Source organism: Palaemon carinicauda, chromosome 31 (genome assembly GCF_036898095.1).
Source record: "Palaemon carinicauda isolate YSFRI2023 chromosome 31, ASM3689809v2, whole genome shotgun sequence".
In the NCBI taxonomy this organism is placed as follows: Eukaryota; Metazoa; Arthropoda; class Malacostraca; order Decapoda; family Palaemonidae; genus Palaemon; species Palaemon carinicauda.
Genome location: NC_090755.1, coordinates 72,860,026 through 72,879,185, shown reverse-complemented (window position 1 = coordinate 72,879,185; position 19,160 = coordinate 72,860,026). Strand labels below are relative to the sequence as shown.

Below are 19,160 nucleotides of genomic sequence, written 5' to 3'. Positions count from 1 at the left end.
ATATATAATATTGTTTCAGGATAAATAGCAATAATTACAAAGCTTTACAACACAAGCATCTTAAGCTATATTTCATTCGCATATGACTGGATCGGAAAATTTATTTATAAATTAGAAAGAAAAACTGGAATAAGACAAAGTAAAGGGAATAAGACAGGTAAGTGACAGGAGAAAAAAAAGAAATAAATGGACGAAAAAACCCTGAGAACCTTGAGGCCGAGACGTTCAGCTTTGAAGGCTACTGCCATTGCATAAAAGACTACAATCGGATGCTTTATAATTTGAACAGAACATACTAAACAGAATAAGAGAGTCAAGGAAACATAACATCAACAACAGTAACAAAAACTATAATGATAGTGTTAATACAGATGAAATAACAATTATAAAAAAATGAAAAGTCATCTCGTGTGTAGACAACATGTTACAAAATCCAGTTATCCATAGTGTATTCGGGAAATATTGCAGTATTTTCTCCTTTTCTATAAAATACAAAATAAGATAAACATCCACCGTATGAAAAGTGAGAAAGATCCTGCAAGATTTAATGAATATTCGTCTCTAAGGAGAAACAATAGAGTTGTGGATTTTTTAGTGCTACGCCACCACCAAGAACAGACAACAACAACAACAACAACAACAACAACAATAATAATAATAATAATAATAATAATAATAATAATAATAATAATAATAATTTTGGCACTCTTTTATTAATAGACATAAATTTCTGACATGAAATACACTTCAGGGATTATAAAACTTCACTGTCAGCCTTACATCATTTGATGGTCCTTGATTCGGTTTCCCTTCTGTGAAAGCCACTTTACCATTTACGGTTCTAGTGTTTATGAAAAACAGAAGAAAGAAGATACGCTGCATTGTTAAAATTGTAAAGACTCGAGAGAAGTATCTTACAATTTAGTTTTGTGAGGTATTGAGTGTTTTCGTCGGGTGTGATGTATTTTAATTTTGTAATTAATAAGGGATTACATCTTAAAACTTTTACGTAATATTAATCTGACTTTGTGAAGTTTGTAGCCAAACTTGTAAGTTGTGTTTAACCTTGATTAGTTGGTTATTCGTCAGCGTTCAACGTTTTATTTTTAATTATCTTCGTTTAATTACGAAGGGTTGGAATTCCCTAGCGTGGATACTTTTAAATAATAACCTTATCTGGAATACTTTTCAACTTTTAAAACACATTTTAAAATATTCTCCTCAAATACCATAGGTGTTCGTTAAGAGAACGGTTACAGGGTTTCCAAGGTCTAAATTATAGTTTTGGTGAGTGGATTATATTTTTGGTGAATGGTTAATTTAAGATGTGATAGTTCTGTATTTCCCGATAGCTCTTAAGTAGCAGCTTTATACTCTCCTTGACTAATTACTTTTAGTTTTGTATTTGTTTGGAACGATATGGATAACTATAAAGTAGAAACTTAAGGGGCAGTTTGATAACCTTTAAAGTTTTTAGTGTTTGATGGATGGCATTCATGATAAAAAGCAAATATGGTTTTTCCTTAATGTGGTTTATTCAGCCCAGTAAATGAAATGGGGAATATAAAATAAGGCGAACGATCGCTGAAATATGAGAGAAAGTTATTACTGTTAAACGAGGTATTGAGAGAGCAAACTTTAACAGTAATGGTGGGTGACCTTGTGACTTGGCCTACTCTGCGTGGTTATGGTAACTTGGCATTGATTGACAGATTTGCTGATTTTCCTATTGTTACAAGTACTTAAATGTTTTTAATTAAATGTTATATTGTTTTAACGGTATCAGTATAAAATACTGGTTAAACTTTACTTATGTAAAATTGGGATATATATTGAAAAACTTCAGTTTTCTTCGAGAATGACCTGTATTTCCCTTGCAAATGGAATATTTAATAAGATATACCCTAATATATTCCAGGGTAATGGGGGGACCCCAGTGGGAGCCATTTTTGGGTAGGGAAAATTTAATGGTAAATCGATAAATAAAGGTAAAACTTTTTTTTTTCTCTATACATTATTCTCTTGTGGACAATATATCTACGAAAAATTGCACAAAATATGGGGATCCTGGCTTAAACTTCAAAAGCATGCCCTCCAGATAAGGGTTGTGACCTGGGAACTACTAGGTTAGGTTAGGTGGGTTTGTAGTTCTGTACCATTTTACAAATCTCAAATAATTAATCCCCTTTTGTTCTGTTTTCGCACACCCAAAATCCCTGGTTCCTACCTGTCCGTTGGGAAGGGGGTGGGGGTCCATAAATGTAGAACGGCTTATTTGCAGTGGAAATAAAGGTCAAATTCGTTGAAAGCACTTAATTTTAGTGTGTTTTTTTTTTTTTTCTTAGAAATTCTGCCCAGTGTTTTTCTGTAAATTTACTGTTTTGACAACTTTATAGTCCTGTGCTTGACATTTATATTTGCGTTGAAACAAAGATGAGTTATCATGCAGCAGAGCTTTGTACGATTAATGGGATCAGATAGTGATATACGGTAAACAGTTTGAGAAAAATTCCGTCCTTATGCCTACTTGAATTCACATTTATTCGGAAAACTGAAAGCTACATTGATTTCAGTATTATATTGGTTACGGGTTGCTTACTTATGGGCTGCTTTTCTGGTCCTGTACAACAGAACCCTACTCTCTACTAGACCTCCAGACATTTATGTTCGTTCGAAAACATCAAAAATTTCACATTGCGTATTGCTTGCTTAATGTTATAACTTTCGAAGCACTCACGGAATAAGAAAGTCTTCAGCTTCCTCTCGAAAGCCTTAATATCTTCTATCATTCGGATGTCTCGTGGGAGCTTATAGTATAGTCTCAGCCGCATATCCAAAGGTTCTAGAGCCTACAGTAGACATATATCTAGGTTCCAATAGTTTGAAACAATCTGTAACCATTCTCGTGTCAACATGAATAGTTGGCTGCACAATATGTAGCAATTCTTGGATATTTTGGACGACCGATTCTGATAGCTTGGTGGGTTATTGTACATTTTAAGCTCCATTCTTGCTATAATAGGCAGCCAGTGTGAATCGAGTAGTATAGTAGTGATCCTTTTTTGAGGTGGGACACCTTTTATCAATCTTGCTCCTGTTTATTATGTTTTGTAATTTCTTGTACTTTTGGTAAATTGTAGTTACAGTAGTCAATCCTGGTAATAAATTTTTAAAATATCTTGGCTGAATATTCATCCAGGTACGTTTTATGGAAGTAATGTTTGAGAGGATAACCAGCAGTTTTTACATTAATTTGGCCATTGAAAGATTAGTGAGATACGCCTAGATCATGAACTTTAATAGATATTGGAACAGTTATTTGTTTGAATACCGCATAAGTTTCTTACTGTATTTCTTTCCCACCACCATACTCTCTTTATTTTCATTTAATTTTAGCTGTTTGTCATCCGTTACCTAATGCTACCAAAAATTCTGTTTAAAGTTTTCAATCATTTAAGCACAAGTAAATTTGCGTGGCCTCGGCAAATAGTTTTACTTCACACCATGCATTTAAATTATTTTAGACAGACCAATAGTATAGATACAGAATAAGTTGGAGCTCGGTACATTCCTCTTGAGGTACCCTTTTGTTTAAAGGTTCATAAGACTAAGAAGTTTCCAATATGCACATAGTAGGAAAGTTTGATCTTCAATACTGATGGACAGTAGATCATTTAGCAGTAATCCATACACACCTGTATCAAAAGCAGCACTAAAATTGAGTAATATCAAAATACCACATTTATTTTCATCAATCATTTCCAGCATATCATTTACAACAGAACAGATGGTTCTCCATTAAGTATAATTTTCTATAAGCAGACTGGTTATCTGGCAGAGCTTCTAATTCCTCTAAATGACTTGACTAGATATTAAAGAATTACGTATTCTAGCACTTTTGAACAGATAGGATAGATTCAAAGTAGGTCTATGAGTTTAATTCCTTATACTCCAGAGCCCTTTACAGAACTGGTGACTAAGCAATTTTCTCAAATTTGGGAAGCTGCTGCTGCTTTTACGGGTTCATTTCTCGCCCTCCGTCAGACACTAAAAGTCTGTTCAGGCGGGCCTTGGTGTGTGAAAAATTAATTTTTTCCAGTTAATATTTTGCTCTGCATCTTATCAGCTATTTCGCTAGCATTTGTATTCAGGCTTAATAGTTTTCAGGTCACTATTATAATACTTTCTAAATAGATAAGTTTAAAGGGTTTTTCTGGAGAGCTGCCACATTTTTGCTATTCTTCACATAGAGTGGAAGGTCGTTGAAGAGTCTCGGTGCAGCATAACTGAACGTTCTTCCTCCTATTGCATGATTCACACTAATTTCAAATAGTCTGTGGGTCATCAGCATGTCTAACTCTTACAGCGGCGCTGGTAGCTTCAGGGTAGGGGACCAAGCAATCACGAAGATATTTAGGCTTATCACTTGTAGGTGCTTTGTGGGTCAACAAGCAAATCTTAAATTCAATTCTAGCCTTAACAGGTAACCAATGTAGATCGATCAAAGCAGGAGTTATTCTCTCCCGTAGTTTAATGCCTTTTATCAGTCTAGCCGCCTGGTTTTACACATTTTGAAGCTTATTTAGTAGTGTATTGGGCAATTTGTAGTACAGAGAATTGCAATAATCAAGCCTTGATATTACGTGACTCGTCACTACAATTTTTGTACTGCCCTCTGTTACATATGTTCTAATAAATGCTGTTTCTCAGGTGATAGTTACACACTTTCACTGTTCACAATTTGGTCCCTCATTGACAAATTACAATCTATCAGTACACCCAAATTTTTTACAACAGGCACAATCCCAACATCAGCATCACCAATTTTTATACTTTGAATTAACTGGTAATTCTTCAAAGCCACCTTTGTGCCAAAAAATACATTGTTTTATCATTTAATTTGAGCTTTTTCCTCTGCATCCATGTTTTTATTTCAGTCATTATCTCATCAATTTTCTTCTGTATCTTGTAGTGTTGAAATTGAAAGGTAAAACAGAGTATCATCTGCATATAGTTTAAAGCCCACTTTGTTTTTTTTCAAGATGTGTGATAGCTCGATAGTATATATGTTAAACAAGATAAGGCCCAGAACACAACCCTGTGGTACACCCTTCATAAGAATTCTCACTGGATCGGTTTCCAGAAACTTCTAAATTAGTCTTCCTATTCATTAAGTAACTTCGCAAAAATTTCAGTGCTTCCTCAGTCACTCCAATAGACTTTTAAGTCTTCAAGTAAGTACTCGTGCACAACTATGTCAAAAGCAGCACTAGTATGTAACATAATCAAAATTCCACACTTTCCCTCATCAAGAAGACCTATCATATCATTCATTATTGAGCATAAGGTAGTTTCTGTAGAATTAGCTCTGTAGGCAGATTGATTTTCCGGGAATACCTCTAACTCGTCAATATGCGCCCATAGTTGCTCACTTAGACTTTTTCAATAAGCTTCGACATGTAGGATAAATTTGAAATGGGCTTATATGAATTTAACTCTTTTACATCACCTTTTCCTTTGTAAATTGGTTTGATCAACGCAGTTTTTTCACAGCTAGGAAAACAGGATTGTGATATACTTAGGTTAATTATGTTCAGGTAAATATTATATACAACTTGCTTGTTTGAAGCTTCACTTATTGAACTGTTTGGGAAAGGGTCGTTTCCACAATGTATTCTTCATCTCTCTCATAACCTTTAACAAGTCGCACATATTTATTTCCTTAAATTTTATCAACTTCTTTCCCTCCTTCACTGGCATAACTAACTGTCCTTCCAAGTGATTTTGGGGGAAACCTCTATAGATTTTATAAATTTTTTCATTGAAGAATATAGCAAATATCTCTGCACAAACATTGTCAGGCAAGACATATGTTTTCTTTAATCCCATCAAATCGTCTAGGTTTTTGTGAAAGTCCTTCATATTATTGGTTTTTTTACATTCGCCGTTGTAGAATTTTCTTTTTGTTTTTTCTAACAGGATGTTAGTCATTTCTGGCCTTAATCAGTGCTTGCATTTGCTATTCTCATAAATATATCGGCTAAACTGTGTTTCTCCAGTTACTTCAGATATTGGCATTGGATCGATCGCACAGTTTTCTTCGTTCTTGAGAATCCTGATGATCTCATTGTTGAATCTCGTTAATTTTGTGTATCTGGTGTAGCATTAATCTGATCGTTGAATATTTTCAAATGAGTTAATTTTTTCTTTAAAGAACACTAGAAAATTATTTGATAGTTCCTGGTCACTGTACCCCTCTGGTACTTTTTTCTCATTTTTTGCATTTCAGTGACCTAAGCCTTGTCAGTTATTTAGGCATGTTTCAGATAATGCCAGTATGGCCAAATAATTCTAGCTCATCAATTCTCAAATTTGAATAGTTTTATTACAAACAGATTGTATATTTAGAGCCACAGTTTGACATCTTTAGTATCCATGAGTATTTTCCGCTGGTCTTCTCAATTTAAAATCATAAGCTTAGCAGTTTCTTGAATTCAGTATGTGGTCATTTGGTTTAACATAATACAGTTTATGCACTTTTGACTGTTGCAAATTATTCTGGGGAGGAATATTTTCCTGAATTTCTCGCTGACTTTATCAGTCTTAAACTTGCAATCTTTTTCAAAATGTCCATAACTCTAACAGTAGTAGCAGGTGATCGCGTGGTACCTGTCAACGTATATTCTTTTACGGGTTTATTTCTCGCCCTCCGTCACACTAAAGGTCTGTTCAGGCGGGCCTTGGTGTGTGAAAAAATTTCTTTCCAGTTAATATTTTGCTCTGTATCTTATCAGTTATTTCGCTAGCATTTGTATTCAGGCTTAATAGTTTTCAGGTCACTATTATAACACTTTCTAAAAAGATAAGTCTTCAGGTTTTTCTTGAAAGCTGCCACATTTTTGCTATTCTTCACATAGTGGAAGGTCGTTGAAGAGTCTTGGTGCAGCATAACTGAACGTTCTTCCTCCTATTGAATGATTCGCACTAATTTCGAATAGTCTGTGGGTCATCAGCATGTGTAACTCTTACAGCGGTGCTGGTAGCTTCAGGGTAGGGGACCAAGCAATCGCGAAGATATTTAAGCTTATCACTTGCAAGTGCTTTGTGGGTCAACAAGAAAGTCTCAAATTCAATTCTAGCCTTAACAGGTAACCAATGTAGATCGATCAATACAGGAGTTATTCTCTCCCGTAGTTTAATGCCTTTTATCACAACATAACTTTGTCACCATCATGAATAACCTTCCGAACTTCAGGATCACTTTAAAACCAATAGGGGATAGTACTGCCTGTAGCACTTTTCTTGGTAAAGTTTTGGATTCAACCAAATTGGGAAATGTATTATATTAATATATTTTCCTAGTAAAGCACGTGATAACAAAACACTTCTTCTCAATACATTATTGTCGCTAATGCATACTTACAGAGAAAAAAAATATTTCAGGAATTGAAGGTCTTGACTTTTTCTAAGTTTAGTGTATATCTTTCCATGGGCACGCAAGGTAGCTCTTGTTAGTTTGTATATCTGTTTTCATCTTACTTGGCTCCTCCCCATTGCGCAATGTGACAATATTTGCTTGAATGCGCATTTGCTCCTCCCACTAATGTCGCTCCTCCAATCTAAATACTACTGGGTTCTTTTCAAGGGTTATTATTGGACGATTCATTGGTCTCTCAGTCTTGTTTCAAGGATCTGTTTTTCGTGCAATATAACATTGTAAACGGTAGTATTTTGTTTTTTTCCCTATTTCATTATGGGAGAAACCCGTGATTGTCGTTTGTTTTCGGTTTTCAAAAGTTCCGGTTTCTATATTTTCATCACACGTCACTTGACTGTCATGGATCCTCCGGTACGGTTGTGTGAAATATGTCGTTATTCCTATTTTGATGTGATCGGCAGATTTCATGGGAATTATAATGGAACTCCTGAAGTAGTGAATCGTTTTCTAAGGGAGCATTCCGTATTACCTTTAAGTGTCCAGTGTGGTAAATGTGATTCGGCTTTACATTTTCGTGAGGATAGACGTGTGGTATTATACCAAATCTGTAAAAATAGCTAAAACGCGAAAAAGACGTTTGTGTAATTACTGTCAGTGATTTTAAGGGAACTTTTCTGCACGGGTCCCACCTTCCCCCGTGGAAATTAATTTTATTTGTCAACCATTGGTTGCATAAGTGTTGGGACCACCATTTCGTTATAAAGGGCCTTGGTATATCTTCTTCTACTAGTGTAGACTGGAGAAGCTTCTGTTCAGAAGTAACTGAATTTTGTTTTGATAACCAAGAGCCTATTGGTGGTGATGGTGTAATAGTGGAGATTGACGAATCTCATTTTGGTAAACGGAAGTTTGACCGTGGAAGGCCTCTGAGTGATATATGGGTGTTCGGAGGTATTGAGAGGGAGTCCAAAAAAACATTTATTGTTCCTTTAATTGACCCTTTACCGCAAAAGCGTGATGCAGCTACCCTCATCCCTTTAGTTCAGAAATACATTAAACAGGGCAGCATTATTGTGAGTGATAAGTGGCGGTCTTACAATTCTCTGGGCTCTCTGGGTTACGATCACCGCAGTGTAAATCATTCCAAGAATTTTGTGGATCCTTCGAACCCCGAAACCCATACACAAAATATTGAACGGCTTTGGCGGGAGCTGAAGGAGTGGATACAACGCCCTGGTAACCGTTGCGAATATTTCAGGCAGTATTTGTCCCGGTTCATTTTTATACATAAATACCCTGAGGAGGAGCTGCTCCATCATTTTTTTATTGCAGCCAGTAAATTGTATCCTCCCCAATCAGAGGCTGAACGTATTCCAGTACTTGATGATTCAGAAGAGGGTCATCCACAACCTTCCACATCTTCATCGTCATCTTCCGTTTAAGGTAAGAAGTGATTTAACAAAATATATATATTCAAATTTACCCCTGGTTAAAGGGGGGGTCGCAGGGGGGGCGAAGCCCCCCCCCCGGTAGGGGTACAGGGCCCCTAGGTTAGGTTAGGTGGGTTTGTTAGGTTCTGTGGTGCCCTGAAAATTACTGTGGCCTTAAGGGGGGGTCGCAGGGGGGGCGAAGCCCCCCCGGTAGGGGTACAGGGCCGTTAGGTTAGGTGGGTTTGTTAGGTTCTGTGGTGCCTTGAAAATTACTGTGGCCATAAGGGGGGGTCGCAGGGGGGGCGAAGCCCCCCCGGTAGGGGTACAGGGCCCCTAGGTTAGGTTAGGTGGGTTTGTTAGGTTCTGTGGTGCCCTGAAAATTACTGTGGCCTTAAGGGGGGGTCGCAAGGGGGGCGAAGCCCCCCCCGGTAGGGGTACAAGGCCCCTAGGTTAGGTTAGGTGGGTTTGTTAGGTTCTGTGGTGCCCTGAAAATTACTGTGGCTTTAAGGGGGGGTCGCTGGGGGGCCCTACCCCCCTCCCCCCGGTAGGCCTAGTTAGGGGTATGGGGGAGGGGTGCTGGAACATTAATTATTCATTTATTGCAAATATCATTCAATGCCCCAACACCCTCCCCCCCCTTCCCCCACCCAAAACCCCGGTTCCCAAAGGGTGTCCCCCATAATTGGTGGGATGAACTAGGGTATACATAGTAAATCTCTAAATCGGTCGGTTTGCAGTCAAAATAAACGTTAAATTCATTGAAACCACACTATTTCTGATGCAACAAATATATTTTTATTGCATTTTTCCAAATTTGGCTGAAACTAAAAATTTACCCTTTTCTTGAATACCAGACTTACCTTCTCAATGTTTGGGATTTGGTCCAGGATTTCTTTTAAAGCATTCACTACTTCATTTTATACATTGCTCATTATTATTTTTGGTTTTAATGTTCCAATTTTTCTAGTCTGTCGGGAACCATTGCCTGAATCTTGTTTGCTGCTTAGTCTGATCTTGTCAGCAAAGTTTACATTATTTCCATTTGAAGTTTACTTCTAATAACGAATCGGAATATTTCTAAGTGCACGTTTGACCTATTTTTTTTCTGTCGGTAATTCTAATTATTGCATTAGTTTATTTATTTACCTGTAGATTATTTTCCTTTGTCAGCATATGTCATTTTTTTCTGTCGGTAATTCTAATTATTGCATTAGTTTATTTATTTACCTGTAGATTATTTTCCTTTGTCAGCATATGTCATTTTCTATGGTTTTGGGTCAATCAGTGTCTAAAGTGTTACCTTGATTGATTCCATATTCATTGCTAGATAATCAACTTTCTCAGTGAGGTCAGTGGTCTGGGTGGAATTCTGCTGTGTGCGCTAAGTTGCACAACTTTGTTTTCCAGTTCAGTAATTCTGACATCTTGACCATTCAAAGCAAAGTCCTTCATTCTCAGTGCCTCCTCCAATTTTAATATATTTATCTTGGCATTTTTTGGCTTCATCTAATCAGTGTGGACATAGCAAATTCATTTATTACATCTTTATTACTGATGTTTGTCATTTAAACATCTCATGATAGTACCTATTACATACACATCCTATCCACTTATAAGTCTCCCTCCATATATCCACATTGGGGACAGCTCAGGCAATCAGCCATGATGTACTTTTTACTTCACATTATTCTCCATGAAATAAACCAATTTTTTCATTGAATTATTTCATAAGAAACACAAGCTAAAACTCAGCCCTTGGTGAGTGTTCAACAGAGCTCCACAGAAACATGTCTTCACTCTGTAACTCCAACTCCAGGCTCATTATATTCAATGTAACATTAAAATTAACACGAGCTTTTTTGCATTAGCCCTTCTTGATTGTTTGAAGTCCCTTGACATAGTAACTCTCCTTTAACAAGACCTTTTTCAGATTATTTCTTAGTGTTGCATTGTGGGTAAAAAGGCCATATCGTACAATACAGGACAAGATTGCATTTAGAACATGGAATCTTAGCCTTGTCAGTGGAGCTGGGATTTTGTTCAGCATTGAGGTGCAAGTTATAGTTGAATATGGGGTTAAATGAAAACTAACATCACTGAGCTAGTATTGACGTAGCAATAACCCCTGCTGAATGCTGTGTGATGCACAAAATACCTAAATGTGTAGGCCTACGATAAACTAATCTTGTAGGTCCTGTAGTGCGTAGGGTTCCCGTGTGATAGGACCAGGAAAAATAATCTACACGTTCATATCTTCTCGTCGCACTTCTTACCGAATCATTCTTACATGCAACGTTTATCACAAATTAACGATTACCTCATAAGAGATTTTTTCAATTTACCTAAGCATTACATGTTGGAAACCATTTGTAATTTTTGATTCATTTAAATGCCTGAAGCCCAGTATTTCTCCGGGGTACAAACTTTGCTGCAATAGGACTATACCAAGGTTCCCTGATAGATTATTAGTTTCAACCAACATTTGAACCTGATAGATTATTAGTTCCAACCAACATTTTATTTTTGAACTTACAATAATTTCTTGAGGTGAATATGAAACCTGCTCAAATCTTTAGGAAATTAATGATTCATTACGAAATGAATGATTACGTACTTATTTACCAATGAATGAGGTCATCCCAGCAACTAAACAATTCCAGAGGACATCTTAACGGCATCTTGTGAGTGTTGCTCTCATTGGGATTTTGAAATGCAATGTGGGTTAAAAATAAAAATGCCTGATGATTGAGACTTACTGGGTACAGTAAAGCAGAAACCTGATTGTTTACTTTTTGCAGCTTTGGGAATTTTTAATGTGAGTACAACAATATATTGTATTTATTCATATTTGTTCATATGAATCTCATGAATAGAAAAATACTCCTGTGGGCGGAAATTGCTCTTAGCCTATCACTTGCCAGAAAAGGAAGGAAAATATTGAGTTGGGTGAAGCTATCCATGGCAGACCATTTGAACCAAGTGATCAAATGAATAATGGATAGAAAGCAAAAATATCAACTTTGGAACCCCATTGTTGTACTTAAGGGCATCCTGTACTTCTATAGCTACTCATTTGCGAGAAAAATAAAGCCTTCATTCAAAGCTAATTGTGTAATGAGATTTTTCCATCCAAAATCCAGTGTTGGTTGAAACTGTAATCTTACTAGTTCCCCACATTACAAAACTTAAAATACCGTATTTAGGGACAAGCATACCTTAAAAAATATTTTCTTGTTTAGTGGTTTGAATCAAAGATTATCCACTACAGTCAAATGGTCTCTGCTGTGGCAGAGGAAGTGATTGACAGAGACTATTTCCAGAGGTCAAAATTTGTCTTGTATAAGAAAAAAAGTGCCTTTGTAGTTGGAAATGGTAGGAACAAGGCATTGGTTTGTAGTCTTTGAAAATGTTCTCTAAATAGTGCTTTTTCCTCATTCAAGAACTTTACCCATGCCTACATAACTTACCAGTAGCTTCATATTTAAAACAAATTGAGATGACAGTATGTTTGGAATGTTAGCAACTGGAGTACAGAAACCCTTTACCAAAAGAAACACGAAAGAACTGTGTAAAAATGAAGATAATCTGATGTAATGAAGGTAGGTGATTGGCAAAAAGTTTAAATCGGAAGACTACTCCGAATACAATGGCAACCTGGCTCTAAAAGATAAGAGAAATGGGTTAACAATGCTTGTGTAATGCACCAAATAAGTTTCAATAGAAAGATGTCTGTAAAAAAGTAGGGCAACACAAAAGTTTTTTACCCAGCTAGGGGCCGAAAGGAAACTGCCAAGACTCTCGGGTAAGTAACCCCTGCTGAATGTTAGTACCTTGAAGTAAATTTCAGGCAGTCCACTGTAAGCATTACTTGAGGGTTATAAGTTGTCTTTTTAGCTCTTAGCTGCTCTAAATTTTTAGCCTTCTATACTTATACCTCTGTTCCCACTAACTTAACTTAATCTTGTCCAATCTTTGAATTTTACTAAATACTGTCGCAAGTGATGGTTCCTGTCCCCCAACCCCACAGTTACAATTGGGTGCTGAATGTCAACCCAGACCTAGTCGGGCGTCATGGCCCAAAATCATAAATCCTATCCATAAACATAATGTTTAAGTAATACATTTGGTACAGTGCCATGTCACTAACGGCACTATCCCTCTTTAATATTTTAAGTGTTTAATTGCAAGAATCCTTATTTCAGTTTAATCAACCCTGCTATTCTGCCTTGGTCTGTACATGTGAAATAACGCGGTAATGCTGTGAGCTAGCTGCACTTGCTGACCTTCTCATGTCAATGAAGGTTTTCAGTACCCATGAACTGTACAGAGGTTGTAAACACAAAGTTTTCCTATATTGTAAACACTACTATTCCTATATTTCGAACAATTCTGACCACTGCGATTGGATATTTTGTTTTAAGTATAGAAGGAACCATTACAATAATGGGGAATCACAGTGAGAATGCTTTTCAGGTGTGGGGAAAAGTGAAATACTGGGATGCAACCAGTGAATAATCAAATGGTAAATGTGGAATTCCTGATCCTCTTAAAAGGAAGGAAAATAGGCTGTATTTAAGTACACATACATAGTTGGTTTATTAGAAGTTTTCTAAGTACAGCAGCTTTCTAGGCCAGATTGACATGGAACTTTGAATTAGGTTAATTTGAGTTCATAGCTGCTTTTCCAGTTTCATTCATCTCAAAACTGAAGCTTCCCACAGTGCTTCTATTACCATGGGTGTTGCGAAGAACTGGGTTTATATTTCTAAAACTACTGATTTCCAATATAAATGGTCAATCATTAAAAGTGCATAAAAGTAAAATGCATGACTGTTACTATTAAGTATTAACCAATTAACCTTCTAAATAATTTTTTTCCCTAAGGTGTCAGCTGAGTATATCCTACATAACACTAGGTAAAATGTTAAAAGGTCTAAGCATTGCCACGGATTCCTTTGTAAAAGATGCATTTGAGGGAAGCAAAATGCAGAAACAGATAACAAAGCCTTTGAAGTTGCCCAAACTTCCACAATTTTTAGAGCCACAAGAAAATGATTTGGAAGAGTTCAAGAAGATATGGATTTCAAAAAGTAGTGAGGGTCAAGAGGAAGTGGAAGAGGAAGTGGAAGTAAGTACTGGTGCATTTTTTAATTCGGTTAGTGATCAGCTTTAAGGTGGTTTTACTAGCCTTGTGTGTATGTATATATATGTACATATGTATGAATGTGTATATAAATGCATATGTAAATATACATATAATTATATATATATACATATATATATATACATATATATATATATATATATATTATATATATATATATATATATATATATTATGTAATATATACACTGTATATACAAACACACACCTGTATCCAAGTCACTATCAATAAGTTAATTATAAAGTTGGTATATAATTTGAATTTGAAATTTTTTAACCAACCTGTATCTTGATCATTATCTGTTTTATCTTGATCACTAGCACTTAGTTCATTAAGGTCATCACAAAATTTTAATTTTACTAAGATACAAGTACTTTGACAAGTCGTGGATAAACAGTTTATAAAGATTTTTGGTTTCTTTATGGTATTTAAAAGCTTGTCCTATTTCTAAATTTCCAGGATGGAACTCAAGTAGTGGATGGCCCATTCAAGGAGAAACTTCAGGAATTGCTAGGTATCCAGGTAATTATATTTAAGTACTTGAAACTGGTTTGTTATTTTTGCAGTTAGATGGAAGTGTAGGTTGGCCTGAAAAGTTATAATTTTGCATTCTATGGCTCTGTGATGTTGGCCTGAATAGCTAAGGTTTAGAAGGCAACATAGGTTATACACAACTCTTTTGTACTTGATTGTTCTATATTTGGCATAAAATTAAGATTATGCAGAATACTTGTTTGGTTAAAATTTCTAGGCAAAATGTTAAATGTGACCAAGTTTGAATTTGCAGATAAACATTTTCCTTTCATCACTGCTTTAATGATCTGTTATTAGGAAAGCAATATCAGGGAAGTTATTGAAAATGCAAGACGCTATGCAGTTGGTGTTCCAGGGACGTTAATGAAGGCTTCTCAAAAAGACATTCAAGAAAAACTGAATGAAATGGTAAGTTATTCAGCAGAACTTTGTTACAAATCTTAGTCTTATTGATAAGGGTCAAGAACAGGCTATTAATAAGCTTTTATAAGTTTTTCAGTTTTCACATTCATTATGGAGCTCACTTTCCCACTGGTATTAACTACTGCTATATAAGTTTTTTACTTTTCACATTCATTATGGAGCTCACTTTCTCACTGGTATTAACTACTGCTATAAAAGTTTCAGTTTTCACATTCATTATGGAGCTACTTTCCCACTGGTATTAACTACTACTATAGAAGTTTTTCAGTTTTCACATTCATTATGGAGCTCACTTTCCCACTGGTATTAACTACTGCTATATAAGTTTTTTACTTTTCACATTCATTATGGAGCTCACTTTCCCACTGGTATTAACTACTGCTATAGAAGTTTTTCAGTTTTCACATTCATTATGGAGCTCACTTTCCCACTGGTATTAACTACTGCTATAACCCAGGTGCATACAGTACCTTCTCTTGCTTGAAGGTACATTCAGGCACTCTATTCTTATTTCCCCTCCTGTTTTTTTAATGTTTACTTTATACACTATATGAAAATTCTTTTAATGTTGTTACTGATCTTTATTTTATTTGTTCATTGCTTTTCTTGTAGTTTATTTCTTTGTTTCCTTTCCTCATTGGGTTTTTTTCCTTGGGGCTATTCCCTGCTGGATCCCTGGAGCTTAGAGCATCCTGGTTTTCCAACTAGGGTTGCAGCTTAGCTAATAATAATGGTAATTATAGTAGAGTTTTTTCTGATATGTACCTAGAACCAAATCAAATATTTCGTAGGGTTGTAAGTTACCACAGACTTAAACTTATAAAATTTTTTTATAGGAATATACTGTAGAAAGAGCAGTACACTGTGCCTTCGTAGGAAATGAGATCGATGCGACAACTATGTTAAACGAGCAAGCAATGGAACTGGAACAGGAGTTTCGGAAAGTAGTATTGGGATTTCATGAGATACTAAACTCTGAGGTTAGTTTCATATACACTCGAGAGCTAGTAGTTTGTGGATGGCTAAGGGGGAAGGTGTGATAGACTTCGCTTTGAAAATAGTTCAATTTAACCATTTAAAATGAGATGAAACTGATTTAATGGTATTTTGGATTCTAGTAATTTTGTTAATAAGTAAGAACTTGGGCATCTTTCCTCTATTTTTTTTTTTAAACTGTCCTGTAATATTGTAGTCGAATCCAAACTATCTTTAGGAAATATTTAGAAATCTATAACCATTATTAAGACTAAATAACCATTAGTATTTTATAGAATTTTAAGTAAAATCAAAAACTGTTCCAGGAAACTGATACAGGTAGCGAAACTGAAGAGGTTTCCAAGAATAGCGATAAGACATTATTTGCTAGAAATGCCTGTGCAACTGAAAAGTTGACTAGAATAGGCAATCCCAATGGAAGATTTACTAGACAGCGTAATACCACTGGAGAAAGTTTCAGAAATGGAAATAGAACTAAAGGACTTTCTATAAATGGCAGTTCAAATGGTGTATGTTCGAGAAATGGCAGCAGTGATGAAGATATTTCTGGAAACTATATTGAAACAGATGCAGAAAATAAGTTTAAGAATTCTGAAGCTGCAAATGAAGTCTGTTGTAGTAAAAGAGCTGCTGAAAAGGGACCCAAGCGCAAAGAGGAGGAATTTACAGACCATAGTGGTAAATATAAGTTACTTGATAATAAAAACCTGTCTGGATACTACATAGGAAATATACCAGAAGGTAGGTTACATTATTAAGAGTCCTGTCTCATTACCTTAGTTCTTTTCACATTGATGATTGAAGGTATAATTTTGGTATTTTTTCTGTAATGAGGAAATTTGACCTGTGGTAACTTGGCGAATGTTTACACATTCAGTAATGAAACCCTTCTTCCAGGAGACCCCGAAGGAATAAAATGCCGAACGAATAAGTTAGGACGGACTCCAATTGAAGAAGCTTTAAGGCTTTTATCAAGAGATGAAAATAAAGCAATGAATGAGGCTTTATCTGTGTTGTTGGATACCAAGGTGGGCAAGGGTCACGAGGTCTCTAAAATTAAAATTACGCTAATCTAAACTTAATTCTGAACTAATAGTAGGTAAAGTATTAGATTGTTGTAAACAAGGATGAAGATTCTACTCAACAGTTCAAAAGTGCTAATAGTTCTGAGGTGTAATGTCTAAACTATTTTAATCAGAATTTGAATACCACGTTTAACATCTCCATGAGGTGTTACAGCTTTGAACAGTTTTAAAGAGACAATGGTACTGGTTTCAGCATTACTAATGCATTCAACTTTTTTAGTGGTGGTGACAAAATAAATTCAATAAATAACCTTCAATAATTTCATAATTGCAGTTGTCACAGTATGTGCAGAAATGCCTATTGTCATAAGTTTCATTAGAAGTCTTAATCCTTACCTTATACCTTTATTCCAAATCTAGATTAAGTTCTTTAACATTGCCTTATACCTTTATTCCAAATCTAGATTAAGTTCTTTAACATTGCCTTATACCTTTATTCTTAAACTAGATTAATTTCTTTTAACTTTTTCTAAACTGGATTTTGTGCAACATTTTTGAAGTTTTAAAATAAAATGCTAACTTTTTTATTTTCACAGCGCAAAGGACCTTTGACCCAGATTATATCTTGTAGAGCATTGCAAGAAAATGGCCTGAAGGTGAGTGTATGTATAAAATCGAAGTGTAAAAACTTTGGAACTTTAGTTAAAATCTTTTCGTTTCTGATATTACAATTCCACCAAAAAATGTTTTAATGCCAGCAAAGTTTGTAATTTTGTGGAATTTTTTAACTCTGTAAATGTCTAAAATTTGTACCAAATATAAGGTTGAACTCTAAATACAAGCACGGAATTTTTTTTAAATTGATTATTCTCTTTTATAAGGTTGTGACTTTGTTAATCTTAACAGTTATATATTTATACTTTGTACACAGAAGCAGCATCCAGTCGCCTTAAATGGAGATAAACGGTTGGTAGAGAACTTTTCGGAAGGTGTCACAATGTGGATTCCTGATAGCTGGTACAGCCTCATTTGTTGTGAAGATGATTACTATGAAGCAAGTGTGTTGTCTCACTTGGTTAAAAGAAACGGCTGTGGTAAAGTAAAAATTGAAGACTTTATGAAACCAGTGGACGAAGGAAGAGATACTAGCCTCTCCATGATGGATGGAATGTGGTTTAAGGCTAGTAAAAGCCTACAGGATAGGAATGACATTGATAGGGATAGCCATGTCAGTGCTGAACTTGACTTTGATAGTCTCTTGCTGTACTTCTTGCTCACTGAACACTACACTGCTTATGCTGTAGAAATTTATCAAAGCAGAGACAGATGCACAAGTAGATTTGTGATCTGCAGATCAAGTGACAAGGACGTTAACCCAAATTGGGTGCCTTACAAATTTATGCAACCGGGTGGCCCATGGTACGTCATGAAAGATAAGAAAAACCAGACAATCGTCAACAAATGTGCTAGTAGAATAAGGCGTTGCAATGCCATGAAAATGCCAGTGAAACATGAATTGGAGATATTCTTCAAACTAGACGCCAAGCTCAAGAGGAGGCTCTGCGACAAGGTGACATTTGTTCCAGATTCTTTCAACGAAAGCTTCGACGGAGAAGGGATTAAATAAAATTCTGATATCATAATTTTCTAAATGGCTCTGGTAAAGTTGTACATAAAAAAAATCCCAGAGTTTTAAGTCCCATATGTAAACCCAGTGTTTTGAGGGAAATATAGTGTTCAGATGTGAATATAAGTGGCTGGCACTTGATGTTATACTATACTACAATTGGCAAATATTGTTTACTCTCGCCAGTAAGTTTTGTATAATGCCCTATTACTTGCAAAGCAATGTTTTGGTGGTTTTATGTGGTGGATATTTGATGTGCAATTAAAAACTATTTTAACTAATAAAAGTAAAGAATGTTTTTAGTTTGAATACATTTTCATCTATTTCTTTAGTTGACAGTTTTTTGGCAATATTACTCCTGTTTTTAATACTCTTGAAGCTAGCCTCCAATTTAGTAGAAGCTTTCAAGGAATACAGCCATAGATTAAATTTAAGTCAGCCTATAAGGTATATATGGTTAAAATTCTTTTGATCTTTGGTACATTTTTTATATATTTAGCTTTTATGCTTGAATAAAGTAATA

General features: G+C 35.5%; 1 protein-coding gene across 5 annotated transcripts; it reads left to right on the top strand.

The window, feature by feature from the left end:
- Positions 1 to 815: 815 nt before the first annotated feature.
- Positions 816 to 18,933, top strand: LOC137624535 (uncharacterized). 5 transcript variants are annotated; one of them, XM_068355411.1, is made up of 9 exons: positions 816 to 909; positions 13,753 to 13,990; positions 14,492 to 14,554; positions 14,864 to 14,974; positions 15,826 to 15,969; positions 16,291 to 16,726; positions 16,883 to 17,013; positions 17,607 to 17,666; positions 17,942 to 18,933. In XM_068355411.1, the coding sequence occupies exons 1-9, from the start codon at positions 851 to 853 to the stop codon at positions 18,635 to 18,637; spliced, it is 1,938 nt and encodes a 645-aa protein (XP_068211512.1). In that variant the 5' UTR covers positions 816 to 850; the 3' UTR covers positions 18,638 to 18,933. The 5 variants fall into 5 exon arrangements, with proteins under 5 accessions (XP_068211512.1, XP_068211513.1, XP_068211511.1 ...); XM_068355412.1 differs by having other exon boundaries at positions 13,753 to 13,996; positions 16,291 to 16,663; XM_068355410.1 differs by having other exon boundaries at positions 13,753 to 13,996; positions 17,945 to 18,933.
- Positions 18,934 to 19,160: the final 227 nt, after the last annotated feature.